The 20,488-nt window shown below is 42.6% G+C and overlaps 1 protein-coding gene across 1 annotated transcript; it reads left to right on the plus strand.

The window, feature by feature from the left end:
* The first annotated feature begins 18,698 nt into the window (after nucleotides 1–18,698).
* Nucleotides 18,699–19,937, plus strand: SSTR4 (somatostatin receptor 4). The gene has a single exon (XM_062573451.1). It carries the CDS (start codon nucleotides 18,699–18,701, stop codon nucleotides 19,935–19,937), a length of 1,239 nt encoding a protein of 412 aa, XP_062429435.1.
* Nucleotides 19,938–20,488: the final 551 nt, after the last annotated feature.

Raw genomic sequence — 20,488 nt, forward strand, 5'->3', positions numbered from 1 at the left:
CTTAATCCACCCTTATCTGTGATCTGCTAAAAGCACCTGAACATCTGATACTAATTTTTGCCACATTTCTTTGTGATGCATTATTGGCAGGCCTATAGATCTTGTCTCTGAATGCCCCACCTTCATAGGCACCCAAACTCTTCTCCAAAGCCCTAACTCAGCTAAGCTACAAAAAGTTCTGGTACTTCTCAGACTTCTCCAGCCTCTCTGAAGAAGCTAAGGGTGGGCTCTGTCTGGCTCTGCAGGCAGCACCATAGAAGGAGGCTCCTCCGGGGCTGGGTACTTCAGCCACTCTCCAAAACCTTACCTGGATGCTTGCAGAAGCCTATCCTGGGGATGGGTGTGATTGCACTTGCTGAAAGGCAGAGCAGATTTGCTAAGCCAGGACATGCATGATGTCCTCTTGCCAGATCCTGGAGTGCAGAATCAATACTACACTGGAAAAATCAAGTTGGTTTTCCCCCAACACACTCTCCAAATTGTTCCTTTTTAACATTTGCTGGGAGAGCTATCCACTAGCGCTGCTTCACAGTCTTGTCCCTCCCCAGCCTTAACCACAAATGCTTGGGACAGCTATTTTGGTCTCATTTTTTCTCCTCTTCCCTCCCCCAACACCTTTCTTGCCCCAAACACTTCCTCCCTTGCTTGTTGTGAAGAGAGACTATTTGTATGCAGAGACCATCTATAAGCAGTGACTGAGAAAACTGAGAGTTGGCTTTTGTATCAAACCTAGCACGGACTAGGTGCCTCAGTCAAATTCTATGCTTGATGATGGTTTCAGCACAGAAAATCCTGAAGAAGTTCCTATCTTGCTGCCCTGAAATTGCATCATGAGCAAAGATAATGAGGAAATGGAATTCCTTTTCTGTTTAGAAAAATTTTTTCATTCAAAAAATGTAAGGCTTCTGGTGTATTTCAACAGTTCAGAATTTGAAATGTGAAAATATTCTGATGAGACGTAGTGGAAGATACATCCATTTATTAACCCACTGAGTGACTCTCTCCTATATACCTGTGATAAATTTTACGATGTCCTATCTCCTGACAATGATAACTGAAGCTAGGCAGAATTTTTCAGTGATTTTTTTTTTTTTGTGTATGAGCAAGCTGATTGCAAGGATCTTCAGGATAAAATCTGTGATACAAATTGCCATTCTTTCCATCACTATATTTTTCCTTAGACAAAAGCATGCACAAAAAGATCAAAAAAAAAAGATGTGAGATTTCCTTAACAAAATATTTTGGTATCTGAATTTCTGCGAGCCTTTGGCTCAGAAATTCCCAATCTGAAATCCAAATATCTATTATTCCTCTGAAATTGCCTGCTTTTTGATTAAAATGTGAGAAATAATAGCATACTCCATTTGCAGCACACACTGCATTGTGTTCAAACTCAGACAACTCCCATAGCTTCTCTACTGCAGCCTGACACATTCAAGGAGGCTGTGCCATGTTTTTTTCTGCAATGGTTCATAGGTAACATCTGGAGTTGACTCATCTAGTTATCATAGCCATTATCTCTCCTTTCTTCCGGGTGCCTTGTTTCTTTCTTCAGGCACCAGGGAGGGGAGGAAGACTGCAGTCATGAGCCAGATCACATTTTATATCCCATGCCATAATCCTATTCCTCTTCTCTCCCCGTGCTAACATTGCAAAGAGGATGTTGCCAGTTGATTTTATTCATCTGTTCCTACTTAGAAACACCCAAGATGATTCCTCACCAGGGTTCTGTGTGTTGTATCACATTTCAACAACACAATTTAGAGCCTAGCAGCACTACAGTGATTGGTTCGGTAGCAATCAGATAGACACCTAAATGAACCTCTTCCATCTATTTACTGGCGCTCTGTCTTCTCCAAGAGTCATTATTGCTCAGTCACCTGAGGCAATGTTTTGGGAGATGTTCAGATACTAGGTGGTGAAGCGCATTTGACAAAAAGAAAAAAGAAGTCGCATATTCTTGTCTGTTAGTACCTCACTGGCCCTCTACGATCCATCCTCTATGCCTTTGGAATCAAGGGGAAAGAATCACTCAGTGAAGCCATTTAAGAGGAGATGGGATTCCAGTTTCACATGAGAAGAGTGGTTTCCTTGTGGGAGACTCGCCTTTTTACATTCTTTTCCTCCAGGGAGGTTCCATTGCAGAAAGGAATGGTGAAAGTCCTCTTCTCTGAGATTCTGTGTGACAGAGATGGCCCTTTTGGTCATACTGTTCATGACTGGTGAGTCATGGACAGCAGTTTTGCAAAAGAGTCCTATGTTTCCAGGTCCCTATATAGGCTAATATCTAATCAGTCTGGAAACAGCAGAAGACAGTTTCAAGGAATCTTCCCAAATAGGCACCCATTTCAGCAATGCAAAACAAGTCATATGCTTGATCATTTCATATTACAAATTAAATGATGTTCTCAAATTCTGTTTCCTGTCCTGGCTGCAGTATTTGTTCTTTAAGACCACCTTGAATGCTAGAAAATGTCTCATGGCTTATGAAGGGTTATGTTTCAGAACCCAATTGCATCAAAACTCCCTTTTCTGTTGTTGCCACCACTTAAAGTAAACTTTGCCTCAGAACTCGAATTTTCAAAAGCCCAAGAGAGACTTAAAGAAGAGGAGACATAAAGATACAGCTCATATTTTGGAGTGCTTCTGCCCAAAATTAGCACTTACTTTTCATTCAGGAAGTTGGAAAAGAGAGCTTTCAGGAACAAATGTAAAAAATAATATCACTTAAAATACCAAAGTTCAAAAGCCTTGGTGGTGATGAAATCTTTCCCTTGACTTCAAAAGGCAGTGGATGGTCCTCCTAATATCCATATTTGAAGTGAAGAAAAGCTTCATTTTCTTTCCTAATGCTCCTCTGCTTTGCTTTGAGATGTTGATCCCTCTTAATATGGCCATGAAGAATCCCAAATCTTTTCTGTAATAATCATCAAACACTAATGAAGATTTTCAGTAGTAGTCATGTGCTACACTGTACTATTTTGCAATCAGAATCCCAGAATATATTTGAATTTCATTGGTTTCAACTGACTTTCTATCAATTCTTTTTGAAAATAATAATTGAAAAAAATGAATATTTGCTGGGGAAAATAGTGGGAAAGGAGGGAGAGTAGACAATATAATGGCTGCTTCTGCATCAATGAGCTTGTAGTGGAAAATTACTTCGTAATACTGTAGGAATATACTCTGGTGGTCTGATCCATAGATCAAGGAAGCCCACCCATTGGCTTCAGGCACTTTTGATCAAAGTCCTAAGGAACTGAAAAATGAGAATGTTCACATCACCCTGTAACAGTAGAAAATAAATGTGACAGTCACGTCTATACAAGAACCAACTTACCACTGCTGACCTTTATTCCTATGAGGTATCTCTGCTTAAGAAAGTAATGTATTTAAACAGGGTGGCATTTTAGACATATTATTGTTTTGTTTTGTTTTTGTTCGATTTGTGCAGAAAGCTGCACAAACCAAAGTTTGATAATGTATATGTCACACTACTGCTTGCTCAAGTTCTCTTCTGCCCTACTCATCTATGATTCAGTAGTAGGATTTCAAACCTGACTCGCAATTATTCCATTATGATGTAATGCTGTTATTCCTTTATAATGTAATAGGCCCTTGTTGCTCTTGAAGGTGACATTTGGCCTTCTACTAAGCAGTGATTTTAGAAGATTGTTCTTATTTAATGAAGTAATGCCGCTGCTAATTTTATAACAATATAATTAAAGTTGGGTAGACAAGTTCAGACAATTGTCCTGGATTTGAATCTAACTTCCTTTTTCTTTTGGATGGAGGGGAGATCTAAAAATATTCAGGCAATTTTTGGCATGCCTACACGGACAGTTTTCTGCTAGACCTCCTCGTGGCCCAGCAGATAGAATATGGACAGGCTATGGTCCCAGGTAGTTTAGTCGTGAGTATGGGACTATGTTTATGCTAGTCCTGATGCAAAGTCCCTCTGAAAGCACAAATTCAAACTGCATTCTACCCAGTCTTTATGCAATTATGTAGGTAATTCTAGGAAGGAAGGAAGGACATGATCCACAATCCATCAAAGTCTGCCCCATCACTGACTTTTCAAGGGTTTAGATCGAATGCTCAGCTTTGGAGATCGGCCATATGCTTTGTCCGAGCTTCAGACTCCTCTGCGACACTTTAGATTGCCCTCTCTTATTTCTGTGAATGGAATCTCTGCTCACATATTTTTCACTTCATAAAGGTGAGGAGCTCTGGGAGTAGCCAGTAGTCAGTGGTACAGTCCTCTTGATTTTGACAGGCATGCATGAATTTACCCAAGTGCCAAATGTTCCTATTAGCTTCAAAGAGAGGGGGTGATTCAGGGCATTTTTATTCCTGTGTCAGCCAAAAAGAAAGGTAGGTGTATTAATCATCTAATGTGAGGAAGGTGAAAAGAAAGTGATATGATCAAAAAGGTGTTTGAATTTTAAAGCAGTAATACATGAAACAATTATTTGAAAAGGAGCCCCAGTGATGACTTTGTAAAGAACAACAGTAAATGGAAGGGAGCCTGGGTTAATGGAATCTCTTCCCTGCAGAGTCATATATAGTTCAATATTTAGCTCAAACGGCAAGTCAATCGCACACCACCATTCCAGGCCCAGGGGATTTGAACATTGGATCGGAAAGGATCACAGTGGGTCACTGAGTCTAAGTCGCTACGTAACGCAATCCTGTTCCCAAACTGAGTAAGCCCTGTTCTGTAATGAACCAGGGTTTTGCCCCTTTCCTCCCACTGTGTGACTCTTCCAGACCTAGCTGGTCTTTTCCCCACCAGAGGGTGGGGAAAAGAATTCCAGCCAAATCTTATTCAGAACCAATTACATCTCATACCAAACCTTACCCCTTTAGCCTGACCAGATGTTTTCTCTCACTAAAATTTCCCCCTGGTTTATGGTGAACAACTGTTCATCTTTGTTTTGTTTGGGTAAGCCAACTCTTTTGTCTTCTAAAGATCAGCCCCACCACATCTCTGCAGCCCTTTCCTCTACCTGTTCTAACTAGAATTCATCTTTCTTGACTCTGTAGGATCAGAGCCATACAATATGGTAACAAAGGTTTTGGTATGCAAAACGTTTTGGCTTCTGGCATAGCTAAAACTGGAGGTGAATGTATTTAAAGGCTGCAAAGCAAAGAAGTTCAAATGTTATATTCAAGCTTGAAAGGCTAAGAATGGAGAAAATATGTATTTGGCAGTCTCATTTTTATATTAATTCGGATCTTATTTCAGGGATTATCCTATTTTGAGCTAGGAAAGTAGCTACTGGCAAAAAAACTGTACTGCTGACAAAGTGATTTTATTTTGTAATAACGAAACAGCACCAGAGATCTTAAAAGTGAATGCCTTAATCCACAAAAAAAAATTTTTAGGAAAGAACAGAGTTTTTGCCTCTGCCTTTCCAAATGATGGGTTATCATCATAAAGATTTCAAAGCAAAATGATCTTGAAGAATTTCATACTGCTCCAAAGCATTTGCAGGACAGTACAACAGTGTCTTCAATCACAGCAAGCCAGCTTCAAGAACAGACCTCTTACTCCAAACACAGATATTCACAAATATAACTGGTCATGGTCACATCTGTCTACAAAGAGCTAGCAAAGATCCTCATTCTTTAGTCTCCTTCACATGGTTGTAAAAGATATATGGGACGGGTGCATATATTTGAATAAATTGAGTTTTTCTACTTGTATCTCGGAAATAAATTGCATAAATTGGAAAGTGGTAGCAAAACTCCCACCGACTTCAGCTGTGCATTATTTTGATTATAACTACACCTATTTTGATTATAACTACATTGACATACACAGCAGTATCTATATTTAACTATACTGCAGCTGCCCAGACAAGTAAATTATGTCTCTCGTACTGTACTCCTACAGATTTGAGAAACCAGTGTATGGCTGTCACCAAAGGAGTTCTGCCTTGTCCTACCTGCAGACATTCAGCCCTGTCCCTGCTGCATCCCTACAGCATCCTTCCAGGGCCAGGCAGTGAACTGAGCAAGTGAAGAGCTCAAAGAGCTCAGGGTTAAATCTAGCTGAAGGAAGAAGCTGGCTGTAATCCATCAACGTTAATCCATTTCATCTGGCAGTCACAAGCACTTGTGTCAACAAAAAGTGTCTGAGGGCAGCACAGAGATAAGGGTGGCACTGAGCAGCAGGACTCTGAGGCTGTGATCTTCAGTAGCAGCAACAGCCTCTGTTGGCTTACTATGTCCATGGACCTCTCCAAGGCAGGGCGATGATGCTGAGGATATGCTTGCTTTTTGTTTAACCTAGAGTGGCTTGCAACATGCTAGCAGGGGCAGAAGAAGAAAGGCAAAAGTCATCAAATAATTCAGATGGCCAGCAAACTTTCCCATGCCACTTTCTCCCCAGTAACCTCTTGAAAATAGGGGGCAGAGAATTCACACAGACAACAGGTATGGCTGCAAATCATTCACCTTCTGTGGTGCTTTCCACTAAAAGCATAACATAATGACAACTTTAAAGATCAGAGTCCTGCTCAAAGCCAAGCAGAGTATGTGAGGAAAACATGAGCAACAGGCAAAGTGTTAGTCTGCAAAAAGCCTAACATACAGAGCTCCCAACAGACTAAGCATCAGAATAGCTATCAATAGAACAGGAAAGTGGTCCACCAAACAAACAAAGGAGATTGGAATAAAATGAAAAGTAAATGAATCAGCTGGTTAAATCCAGATCTCCCAGACTACAAAAATGCTGTCTGGATGTCTCTGCTTCTGGGGAAGGAAAAGGCTCTATTTGCTCAACCAACCAATTCTTTATCCATGGTACATTAAAAAGAGGGGGACATTTTCTTTTTAATCTGTGCTGAAGTTATACACTCCCTCAAGGAGCAGTGCATTTCTGGAATGTTTGCAGTACTGTATTTTACTTTAGAAACTGGATCCTACCACCAATTACTACTAGTTTCTTCTTTCTGTTCAAACATCTTGACTGGAAAGTTTGCCTTAGAAAAAGAGACATAAGCAGACTGGTAGCAAAGAGAAGAGGGATCATACAGTTCATAAGTATCAGTTCATAAATATCTATATGCAAAAAAGGATGTCTGCTTCTAGACATATCTTTAGGTCTTCAGACCAAAATATAACACTACCCAGCAACTGGAAATGAAGCTGGAAAAATAAATCAGATTAGAAACCAGATGCAACATATTAATAATGAGGTAATCAACCACAAGAACAGTTTATTAAGGAAAATGATACATTTCTCATCATGAGGAATATCTGCATCAACCCTGAGGTACGAAAATTGAGCTAATTCAGCTACAATCAAATGTTATTTATTGCCAATGCCTATGTTTATAGGTTGGGCTTTTTAGCTGTCATACTTTGAAATGGCTAAATGAAACCTACTTAAATCACAGATGGCAAACTCCTTGTATTTCAGTGTCACTAGAAAAAGATCAAGTATTGCAATGTGCAAATGCACACTATTCATCCACAAAGCTATAAGGAATAAAAGAGTGGCAAACTCATTCTTTGCATCAAATCAACAAAGTCAACCCTGATTTTGAGATTAGCACAGTTTTTCACACATATCATTTACTCACAAATTTGAATGGAAAACAAAACATGAGATTTTTCTGTACGTGTACAAAACAATTTAAAATACATTGTTCAGACATTTTCAAATTGAAATATATCACCCAGTCCACTTTGGAACTACATTTCCTATTTTCAGGAAAAAGTTAAAAAACACATCCCAAAAGGAAACAACATGATCTGTTTTACCTAAAACTGTAGTTCATTTTATTTTCATTTTGATCAGAGAAGAACAAGATATTTTCATTTTGAGTCGGCCAGAAGGATTATTTTATTTTGTTTTATTTGTTTGGCTTGGCTAGTCATCCAATAGATTAGTCTGCCCTGGACTCACATAGGCAGCCAAATATTTGAATTATTAGTTGCCATTTTTGTATTGACTTGGAGAACAGAGATGTGCTTGAATTATAGAACGGTTTCCTGTGAATATTACAGAAGACTTAAGCACATGCTCATTTAATGCACAGACAGAAGAGATTTAAAAATAAACAGGAAACTACCCACACTTTCAACCGATGTATAATGCAATGAAGAAATTGCACTGCCTGTTTATTAGTGCTATTGGCACTGGTAATAGTAAAGGTAAACACAGAGTAAAATCACACTTCTCAGATAGCTCAGACTTGAGGGAAGCTGAGAGTCAGACTCTAGCTTGGGAGTACAGTCCCATCTCTAATTAAAACACACATTCATCTACCAAATTTTTATTAACTGTCTCAGGAAAAATAAAACCTTTACCACCTAGTTTATAATTTACCTGGGATAATGGCTGTGGGATATGTGTTTCTTTACCCAGCCCTCAGCACACAAACATGAAGGCTAGTTTCTCAGTGCCTGGCTTAGCTTCCCCAGGCTCCCTGGAGTGTTGCCAATTAGCTCTGCTTGTGGATTTTACTCTCAGATTTAAAGCACATTTTGTCACTTTAGTGCAACACTTCTAAACCCTTGTGGCAATCAGACCCAGACATTGTCTCCAAGCCAGTCCTATAGAATTAAAAACATAGGGATGATCAGTGCCTTCTCTGACTTTTCTAGGCACAGTTGGCTCAGCAAGCCACCATGGATGTTGGGAAGGCTGCCACTATGTGGTTAACTGGATTCCAACCACCTTTTCTTGCTATCGACTACAAATATTTTGAGGAACATAAACGTGGGTGCAGTGCTGAACATAAACCCTCTTCTGGAACTCTATGTTGAAAATGTCATATGGGCCTAGATTGTCCAGCAAAGAGGAAAGGAGGTGACATCTGTTGTGCAGACAAGACGGGTGACCTAAACACAATGAAAATTCAATACATTTCTAGCTTATTGTGAAAAAAGAGGACTTTTGGAGGCATACGTTTTGTATGGTATTACGGGCATGTAAAGGAAAAAGGCATCTGATCTTTTTTTTTTTTTACTTTGCAGAAACTTAGAGATTATTAGCTCTTCTGCACACCATAGATGGTAAAAACAGAGCCCCACTCCAATACTGACAGTGATACCCCATTAGATGCAATGAGGACAATGTCTCTCTCATTCCATACACCTGTGCCATAAAGTCAGGCGTATAGACCAGTACTGACCATTTTTAACTCTTGGCTATATTGCAAGGTGAATTTTTGTTGCAGCCAGAAAAAAAAGAGAACCTCTGACTGTTTTGTCAAAAGATCTGGCAGGGCAGTGTGGAAGCTTGGGTTTACAAATATTTAGCTAGTAGCAATTGCAAGCTGAACTTAGAGGGAAAACTGTCAATGGGAGCATGTCTGCATGCAGCCAAGACTATACTATTAGGCTACATTAACAGTGAGTGTCACACATGTAAGGAGAACTGAATGTTACCATACCTGATTTTATAAGGCTGTAAGTCAATAGTTTGCCAAGTCTGGTGAGTGGACTCTTGGCATCCAACGCTACTGAGCAAACCATGAAAAGCAGAGAGGGCTGCTAACCCATGGATTCAGCAATTTTAACATAGCCTTGATCACAATCCTGAGTCCTAGGTCTGGATATCTGCCCTGATTCCCTATTATGGTGGAATTAATAATATCTGGATCAATAAGATCAGTAAGATAAATGAGATCTGCATGTCTTCTAGCCCAGTAGCCTTGTTTGTGAAGGAAGGAGTTTGAGTGTGGCGGCCAGCAAGGAGCTGTGCTGTGCAGCAGCAGATCCGCTGTGTGAACAACCAGGGGGCAGGGCACAGTGCGAGTGTGCACCCTCTCCGTGTCAAAATGGAGATGAGAAAAAGCAAGGTCGTATGTGTTACACAGCCTCTACATAGGTGGCATTTTTAAAACATTTCACATTTCCAATGAATAAAATGTATCCTTCCACAAACTGGAAAATGTGGACCAGTGCAGCTGTAAGCCAGGGTGATATCTGCAGTAAGTGAGAAGATGCATAGAAGCTGTAGGGAGAGTGATTATATAAAAAGGATGCTGAACCAAGTTCGGCCTTGGTGATAGGGATTTTCTGTGTGTAAGTTCCAGTCTACATTTATGTTATTTGAGCACAAATGAGTTACAATTATGAAAGACTGAAGAGATGCAGTTGTGCCCTAGGGTTGTAGAAAGAAAAAGCATCATCTAGTATATTAGACCTGGAATCCATAAATCTGATTTATACGCCTGAATTGGGACTCGATGACTTCAGGCAAATCCCTTTATCTCTGTATCCATCACCTGACTGCGCCTTGGAAAGAAAGCTTAATGCGATTGTTCCTTATTTTGTGTTTTCACATCACCCTGCCCTGTATCTGTTACCACAGTAGCAGTAATGGAAGACCACTGTCCTGAAAAGGTTTCAGAGGAGCGGGGGAAAGAAATTGTGATATTTTTGCTTATGATAACTTTCAAAATATTCCCAGCTGGTTCACATGCCCTGCTGAGGCAATCAGAACGGTTTACAACATGTTTTTCCATGGAGTTGAGCCAACAGAGGCTGTCTTGCACCATGCTTACTTGAATGACATGATACCAACCTAATCTGAAACACCATGAAAACCCACAAAGGCAAAATCAGCTACCTCGATAAAAGCAGGAAGTAAGCTCTTGCGTTTCTGCAGATCACATTCATCTTCGTTACCTCTCCTCTTGCTGAATATCCATTACACCATCTAGAAAAGCAAGAAGACTGATCAAAACCTTCTCACGATTCACTACAAACTAAGTCCTCTGAATTTTCCATAGACATTTCATAAAAAATAAGAGTGCTTTTACAGATTTTTATGAAATTGCTGTGTCTATTACCTATTAATATCTATACCAAATGTCATGTAAGGATGCCAGTGGAAGATTTTTTGTTTATATTTTATAGTGAAATTGCACATTTTTAAAAAAATGTTGGTATGTTGATATTGAATCAAACTTTTCACTCTATCTCCCCCACTCCCTCCCATCTTTGGGAATGGGTGGATTTGTTCAAAATGAACAATACTTCAGAGAGGAATATTTTAAAACATCAGTCTTGAATTTCTTCATCTCAAGAAAGACAGGTCAAAAGTTGCTTTCATAAGCTGAAGAATTATGGATGTTCAAACTACCTTTCCATTGTCATTTGCTTCAAATAAACTGATAATGGAAGGATTCAGATTTCACCTAGTAAAGTCAATTTTTATTATTGTAGGTTATAGGGCTTGAGAGTTGGGTTTTTTTTTTTTTTTTCACGTATTAAACACCATTTGATCCTATCTCTGGGGAGATGGCCTGCATTTTATTTTAAAATTAACCATCTGGAGAGCTTTACTTGAGAGAACTAGGACTGATTTTTCTTGTTAGGAGTTTCAGTTAAAATAACACAGTAAAGAGTCTCTCATCTCAAATCTCTCAGCTCTGTGAGTTTTGGAAGAAAGGAGGAAGGCTGAATGTTGGTCTAACGCTGCTCCCACTGAGGCCTGTTAACACCAATATAGAATTTAAGGCCATTATGGCCTTAAAATATTCCTTGGCCTTAAATATTCCTATGGCCTTAAATATTTCAATAAAGATTTCAAGTCATTATGAGCACTTTTGCCTAGTAAGACTAATCTCCTGCAGCCATTGGGGTAAAGAAGGGTAGGATCCCCCAGAAAATGATCCAAAGTGGGAGCCTAACTTAGCCTGAGAATCCTTTCCAATAGCCAGAGGGGACACAGGGAGATTCATTTCACTGAGCAAAAGTTGCACATCTTGAATATATCTATATGTAGATATAGGTATATAGATACATCATTACTGGCCTATTTGCGGCCAAAATTTGTGCAGTTAAAAGGAACAACCAGGAGAATTTTTCGAAGCAGACTTGGTTGTCATGGGATCTGAATTTTGCCCCTGGAGCCTGGGAAAAAAAACAAATTACTGATGAAAGACAAGTAGAAGAGATATAAGGTGTACAAGGTGAGAAATGTGCTGAGCATTTTCAATCAGCTCCTGCCAGTGTTTGTCCCTGTGAGGTCAGCAGAAGAAAGAAGGTAATGGCAAGGAAAAATGGTACCTCATTGCCCCAGCCACAGTGAGAGGAAAAAGGATGTCCTGTTTAGGCAGTAAACTAAGGCTTGGGAAGATGGAGCTCAGTTTGTGGTTCTACCACAGACTTCCTCCATGACCTGGAGCAAGCCATGACATGCCTCTGTTTCCCTATCATCCTACATCTTTCTCCACAGTTCCCTGCCAGCAAAAAAAAAAAAAAAAAAAAAAAAAAAAAAAAAAAAAAAAAAAAGTGACTTTTTGGGGCATTCTCTTTTGTCCCCTGTCTGTCAATGCTGTAAGCTTTTTGCAAGACAGACTTTCTCTTTTCAAGACATCAGCCTGATAACAAAAGAAAAAGCTTGATTTTAACCAATGTGCTATTGACATCAGTGCAAATGATCTAGATTCATCTGGTGAGGTTTACTTCATGGGGACCAGAATTTCCACCTATCTGGATTAGTTTACCAGTGCTCTGTGTGCTGTTACCTCTGTATCTTGCAGAAAGTATAAGGAAATCAAAGCAGGCAGTCTTCAGCACTAGAATTTAACCTAATTTGAAGTATGTTAATGGGTTCACAAAGAGAACAGAAAAGCTAGTAACTAGGCAATCACTGAATTCAAAAAGCAAGATTCATGAAACAGAAAAACTTTGTGTTTGAAGATAAAATGCCAGCATGATTGTGTAAGGTGAGGCTGGGGATGAACACATATTTTTATTAGCCAGCTCTCAAAATAGTCAAAATATGCAAAGTGTCAGGCGTTGATTTCTTAGCAGATAAACAAATATTGTGCAGTGAATGACATCCCTAAATCCAAACAGAGCAAACACAACCTTTTATCCAGAGATCAGGACACATTCTGAGAGGGAGGCAGCAGAATATAAGCATGCTTTCTTCACTCTGTGAGGGAAAGACCATGATCCCTACCTCTGTGGGCCATGAAGGAAGCCAGGTCTCACACTGGGAGGATTTGGGAGGAGAAGAGAACAATGCCAGACATCCAGCTCTGAAAGCACCCTGTGCACCCATCTCTCAGCTGACAGTTTGCAACAGCACAAAGCCCACTCTATGAGCAGTTTGTACCTGTATCTGAGAGTGTGATCCATAAGGTCCCATTCTTTTCAACCTCTCCTAGCAAGCTTTAGGGCAGACAGCTCCAAAAGGACAACCTTTTAGTTGCCCAGAACAGCTTGTTCTTCACGGCCTTGAAGGAGGATTTCTTTCTCTCCCTTCCCCTTGTGGGACTTCTCTGCAGTCACGATTACTATGACATAGATTTACTCCTCAGGGAAGGAAAGTAAGAGGCATAATCCTGTGAAGTCTGATTTTAGAGTATATGGCTCTGCTTTTCCTACATCTAGCACTGCACAGGCTTTGAGAGCCATCAGCACTTTTGTAGGCAAATGGCACTAGTTAAGGGCCCACACAACCTCACTGATGATTAAATGGCCTTCTCCTTAGTTAATTATGCTTTCCCACTCAGTCTGATTCCCATGGCCTTTGTACCAAGGCTAATTTGCTGTAAAAAACTGCTTTTTGAGGGTAAAGATATCAGAAAATACCTCCTGGAGAGCTTAACACAGATGAAAATGAGATAATTCTGCAGAAAAGTTTGGAATAAACTGCATACACTGGATTGATGTATCCAGTATCCTTTCAGTCCTTCTGAAAAGATCAGTATATAGAATAAAAACAAGGTTGAATCCAGAGTCAGGAGAGGGCATTTAGGGGAGGTAAGGCATTGCACAGAGATAGGAGAATAGGAAAGAGAGAGAGAAAGATAAATGATGGGATTAGACTTCTGTCTTTAGTATTGACAAGTATTGCCTTGCTCTCCTGGTGCTCTACATAGCTGATTGAATCTATGCCTTTCCTCTGAGACTCTCAGCATTTTGAGGCAGGGATTGCCTTGTCATTCATTTATACGGCACCTAGTCGAACAAAGTGCTGGTCTGTAATTGCTGGGTATGTCTGTAATCCCCTAGGTGTGAAATTCAGGCCTCTAGGGGACATACCAAGACCACCAGTCCATTCTAGGTAACAGGCACAGAAAGTCACCATATAAGAAAGCAGTGTAGGATATGAAGATGCAATCAAAATATATTAACAGTGTAGCATTGGAAAGGCTCTACTGCTTGTGTATAAAGCTGGAAATTTCTCACATTTTGACTTCACAATAAAAGCTAGAAGACAATGTTCAACTTATAGTGTTTTGAGTATTATTAGGTGAATCTTGCTGAGGTGCTTGAAGGTGTTACTCCTTCAGCTACCTACCTCATCCCTGTTAACACTTCTACAGAGGCAGCAAAAGGAATGTGCCTCACTTTAACTACCCCAATCACAGTCCTTTATCACATGATGCTTAACCGTATGACATCAGTTTAAACCATAGATGAAGGTAGGTTTCTCCTAAGACAATAGTGTCTGAAATGGTCAGCTGACAGTGGCCAGCTGAAATGTGAGCATCTATTTTCTGCTGATTCTTCATAGCTAGTAGAGTGGTAATTCTCATGGGTGATAATAAATGGCTCTATGTTGGGGACACCTTGAATTGCCCCAGCTAGTTGCTCAGGGAAAGCATTTGCATTCTCCACATTTTTGCCCCAAGAGTAGCCAGATGATGGCAGCAGAGCCAGAGATCCTGAGTTTCAGGTCAGTTCCAGCTCTGTCTTTCCTGAAAGGTGGCGGAGTGTGTCCAGCACAGTATGGAGTTATCCCAGAACGCTTCCAGACATAGGGAAAAGCCTTTAATAGCCTGTTACTGTCTATAGGAAGCTTTATAGAGAGAGCTTCCATTTTACTAGGTCAGTTCCTCAAGCTGGAAGATATGGACCAGATTTTAGGGACACTGGCACATCTCTGTATTTGTAAAAGGAAAAGTATGTGGAACTTTTCAGCCCTCTACAAGCTGTCTAATGGCTCATATCACAATAGCCACAACAAAATATTCCTCTGTGGCAAAAGCAGTTCCTATTCATTCCCTCCCACACCTCAATCTTTTCCACATAAGGAATAGCACCAGCAATATAATATGGGCAAAAATTGTGGTAACAGTTCGGGAGTTTCCTCCTTTACAGTAAAGAGCATTTTAAAGTTTCCTGATGGCTCCTGGGATATGGAGCAGTTCAATGTAATCTGCAGGCCGCTGCATTGTTTTATTACACACTTTCCAGTCTCTGGCTGCAACAGGAAACCTTCCTTGTGAACACTGTGCCCCCGCCCTCCGCCCCTCCTTCAGCCTCCCCACATAACTTAGCGCCAGCTCATTTTGGGAACTTTTGTATCATCAGAGTAGGCCAGAGCGTCACTTTCACTGTATTAAAACACACTGTGTACTAGGAAGCCCCTGCACTGAGACACTGTGTGCTCTGTTCTCAGCATCTGGCTTTCCTCAGCTCCTGTAATGCAGCTTAGCAGCAGTGACGTGAGGCCAGCTTAGAGCAGCTGAGGGTCTGAATACGAGTGGTTTCTGTGCTTTTCCATGTTTTCAATATTTAAGCCATGATGTCCTAGCCAAATCATCTTTGTCAGCTGTACAATTAACTATGGTCATATACTTAAGCACCCAGAAAAAATATGTGCATGCTTTCCCATGTATGTTGAGCTTGTTCTCAGTAACATAATATATACATTTACTTATATTTCTGTCTCTGTGGTCAAAATCCTTCTGTGCACAAATGAGCTCATTTGGTCATCTCATTTTCTGCTAAAGTACAACTTACAGATCCATCTTGACTTCTCAAAATCGTCACAATTCCCAGGCAGTTGTCCACAAACTCACACAAACTATTATTAGCTCAAAAGATGTTCATAAACTATTAACTTCAGTTGCTCCCTGCTCCACATGATATATGACCCCTTACTTTAGTCAGATTGTGCTATTTCTGCTATCTGAGAGAATGACATGTTCCCAGGAGCAGGAAGTCAGGCTGCTTTGGGAAAGTCTTAATGGGAAGATTGACAGGTTTTTCAAAGGAGCAACCACAAAGGAGAGCCATCAAAGCCAAAGGAAGAGAACAAAGTGATGCTAAGATCTCCTAGGTCCGGAGAATGGCTGCCATCTGTGGAAAGCCAGGTCTCCTGGCAGAAACTAGAAGTGGTTGCTGAATGTGGTGACCTATGAATGTAAGACACTGACAACTGAGCAAACACCCTTTGCTCCACAATTCAATAATGCAGATTAGACAGAAGCAATCAAGTGCAGGACTAGAATTGTAATTTGTTAAGATAAATCAAAAAATCATCATCAAACAAGATCAGATGCTGAGAACAGTGCCACTAGTCCCACAGAAAATCACCCGAGGTACTCCCCCCACCCCATCAAAATCTGAGTTGTCATCAAACTGAGGTGTTGTAGCTGTTTTTGTTCTGCACAAAGATATCACCAAACACTTTCAAAAACACTAGTTAAAAAAAAAAAAAGCAAGGAGTTTCTGGTTCAAAATAAGCAGCGTTTCCATTTGGTAAAGGAATGGTAGTGAAATCACTTCCTGCAAGAGAAGTGCCATTAAAAACAGTGATGCCATCCATGCACCACTTATGTCAGCTACTTCCCTTTGGGCTGCAAGTTGCAAAGGAAGAGCCTTGCAGATTATATTCAGTCTTGGCCTTATGCATGACAGACAGGCATGCAGACTGGCCAGGGCAGGAGGTTGGTTTTGCTGTCATTAGACTTTAACACCGAATGCTGCCACTGCCCCTGTACTACTGGACCTTCTTACTCCTTGCACAAGGCAAACATGAAATTCAATCTAAGCTTCCATTTAATACTGTCTTTGATGGGATTTCAGGTGCCTAACCGGTTCATGGTCCTAGTCTACCCAGCGCACCCTGCCCTCTCATCCCAGATCCTGCATCCTGGGTGGTACCCCACTGCTAGCCCTGGGGCAGACTCACTGTCCCACAGGCTGGCTGTGGGATGTTCCACGCCAGTGAGTCCTGACTAGATGAGGTGCATCAAGGAGCCTTATGGGACCTGAAGAGCCTTTTTGGCCCCTTCCCACTCCTTTCCCTGACTTGCTTTTTCTCTGAGTTGGAAGAGAGGGATTCCACGAGGAAAAGGAAAGGGCGGGGAAAAGAAAATACCCATCCCAAGCTCCAGCACGTGCTCCCCGGCTGCAGTGGGAAGGGATTTCAAAGCAAGTCAGTCCGTGCTGCTGGGGGAGGGCGGGCTGTCGGCTGTTGTCAGGGCAACCTTCCTCCATCTCCAGCCTTGCCCATGTGGTGACACCTCACGCTGTGTCGGCACCGGTGGCTTGCACGACCATCTCTCCCAGAGGTACCTGCTCCATTCTTGTATGTATATGATTTGTGAGGTCCTTGGGCTGAGAGGTGCTGGAGGGATGTAAACATTGTGACTGAGCTGGGATGTGTGCTGGAAGCCCCCCTTTTCTCCCTGCCAAGATGCCTGTATTGCAGTATTCAAGCCTCCGCAGTGCGAGCAACAGCTATTTTATGCAGAATTGCCGGTAATGGATTGTTTGATCTGTGGATTGTGAATCCTACCTCCCTATTCTTCTAGGACTGAAGATGTCTATACCAACAACAAAAAGCAGAAGATAGTCCCTTGCTGTTGTCAGAGCAAGTAGAATATCAGATGCCTGAAACAGAAGGGGGAGGGGTTGGGTATGTTTGGTGTTTTATTTTGAATTGGAAAGTAGAGAGCATAAATCAGAAACTCAATTTTTTTAAAATGGAAAAGGATATTTCCTTGACATAGATGATGTGGGTGAATTAGACTAGCTGATACTCAAATCAAAAAAAGTGTGGTCTGTCTTTCACTTTAAAAGGATCAGATTCTTATGGTCATCTGATTCGGGTCAAGTCAGTCTTTACACTGCAAACAGCCTGTTCCTCTCACTGGCACTATTTGCCGAGTGTAGTGCTACCCTGCAGGAGGGAAGCCGAAGAATCTTTCAATCTTTAAAGGACTGAGAGGTAAAATATCTCCAGATCTGTGTTTGACTGTTTATTTTCTGCCCAGGGGTTAACGAAATCATTAAGATTTGTAAAGGTTCATTAAAGTGAGAAGCGGTACTGATTGACAGGTGATTCTGCTCAGTTTGCCTGCTGCCCTAGTTGCCAAGGTGCCCCCATGAATGACACAGTTAATGCACACCCAAAGCCTGGGTCCCTCTCTACAGTCTGTAAAACAACAAACGTAAAGAGCGCTCCAGTTTGGGGAGCTTCGCTGCTGCTATGTGAAGTGAACCGAAGGCACCCAGTTGGGGAGGGGGTAACAGGGGGAGGATGGGGGGAGCAGGGGTGTGCTGCGATTGGAGCGACTGAAAATGCATGACAGTGATTAGGCAGAGGTGGCAGAGGCACTGAAGAGAGTTTTGCAACTGCTGCCTCTCTGTGTACTGCAAACTCTCATTTCCTTTTCTCCCTGCCTCTCTCCTCTCTGTCTGTGCCTTGGCTGCAGGCTGAGAACCATACCTGGCAGGTGACAACCTTCCCTCACAGCAATCTCCACCAGCCCCAGGTGCCCTTCAGCCTGCTACAGCTGTCATTCATCTCCCAGCCAAATCCACTTCTGGGAGAGTCCACTACCCTCTCACTGCCTCCACCCCAAAGCACTCATACCCTTGCAACATCCAGCCCTCCTACACACATGCATCCCATCTCCCTCATGCTCTAGCACCACCTACCTTCTGCCACTTGGCCCTTCCGTGGGCCACTTGCCAACATGAATGCAGATGCTGACCACCTCCCAACAGGAGCCCAGGCAGTGAGTGTGCCGATATGGACTACATCCAGTTGGACAGCTTCGGAAGTCCCTCCCAACACGAGCACCTCCTTAGCAGAAATAGACCAGCAAGGCGAGGCAGAGTGGAGTGGCAAGGCAGGTGAGATTGCAGGGATGGTGGTAATACAGTGTATCTATGCCCTGGTGTGTCTACTTGGGTTGCTGGGCAACTCCCTGGTGATCTTCGTGATCTTGCGCTATGCAAAGATGAAGACAGCCACCAATATCTACCTGCTCAACCTGGCCATTGCTGATGAACTCTTCATGCTCAGCATCCCCTTTGTGGCCACGTCAGCTGCCTTGCACCACTGGCCCTTTGGCCGGGCCCTGTGCCGTACCGTGCTGGGTGTAGATGGGCTTAACATGTTCACTAGCGTCTTCTGCTTGACTGTGCTCAGCCTGGACCGCTACATTGCAGTGGTGCATCCTCTCAGAGCAGCCACGTACCGCCGGCCTCGAGTGGCCAAGATGGTCAATGGGGGTGTGTGGTTACTCTCCTTGCTGGTAGCCTCACCTATTCCCATCTTTGCTGGTACAGCAACTACCCATGATGGCCAGGCTGTAGCATGCAACCTGTTGTGGCCAAGCCCTGCCTGGTCGGCTGCTTTTGTTGTCTATACAACCTTACTGGGATTCCTGCTGCCAGTGCTAGCAATGGGTCTGTGCTACCTGCTGATTGTGGGAAAGATGCGGGCAGTGGCTCAGCGAGTGGGCTGGCAGCAGCGCAGGCGCTCTGAGGGCAAGCTCACACGGCTGGTGCTCATGGTGGTTGCCATGTTTGTGGTGTGCTGGATGCCCTTCTATGTGGTCCAGCTGGTGAACCTTCTGCTGCCTGGCCGCTTGGATGCCACTGTGAACAATGCCTCCCTCATTCTCAGCTACTCCAACAGCTGTGCCAACCCCATCCTCTATGGTTTCCTCTCTGAGAACTTCCGGCACTCCTTCCACGGCGTGCTGCGGCAGTGCTTTGACATTAGCTTCTGCTGCTGCCACACTGACTCAGAGATGGCAGAGGAGGAGGAGGAGGAAGAGGAACCTCTTGACTACTGTGCCACTCCCCGGGGGGATGACAAGAATAAGGGCTGCATGTGCCCACCGCTGTCTTGCCAGCAGGAGCCAGTGCACCCTGAGCCCTACTGCAAGCCTGGCACCCTCGTTACAAAGACCACTACCTTCTAAGGTGCCTGGCTCCCCACAGCCTCTTCTCTGGGACTTCTGAGTGGGTGTCTCCATCAGGCACAGGCATCCTCAGGTCCTCCCTCATCCTGGCAAAGGGAAGGACTAACAAATACCATGGCCTGAGAGAGAGCAAATTCCTGTGCCTGCTGTTCTCATTTACCTTCTACACTGAAAGGAGTAACTCCAGCCTGCGTGGTGTCCCCTCAGATGCTGCCACGGTGGATCCTACTGCCAGACTCCAGGCATTACTTCTGCTGCAGGAACCTGTGGGAAACCTGCCCTGGGACATCCGTTTTCTCTGTCCCTTCCACTGTGTTGTTCTGGAGCTCTCTGCAGCGGTTCCTCTGCTTGCATGTTTCCTTAAAATCTACCAAATAGAGGTGGCTGGAAACACTGAATTCACACCCTGTGACAGATAACCTCACCATGAGTTTTCCAGATGCTTTCACTGGGGATAAGACCTAACTCCACAATAGTATGTAAAATAGAAAAGACAGAGAGACTAAACTTCCATCTTTTGTGAGAGGCAACCATAAGAGACAGCCACAGGG

The sequence above is a fragment of the Rhea pennata genome, chromosome 3 (genome assembly GCF_028389875.1).
Source record: "Rhea pennata isolate bPtePen1 chromosome 3, bPtePen1.pri, whole genome shotgun sequence".
NCBI lineage: Eukaryota > Metazoa > Chordata > Aves > Rheiformes > Rheidae > Rhea > Rhea pennata.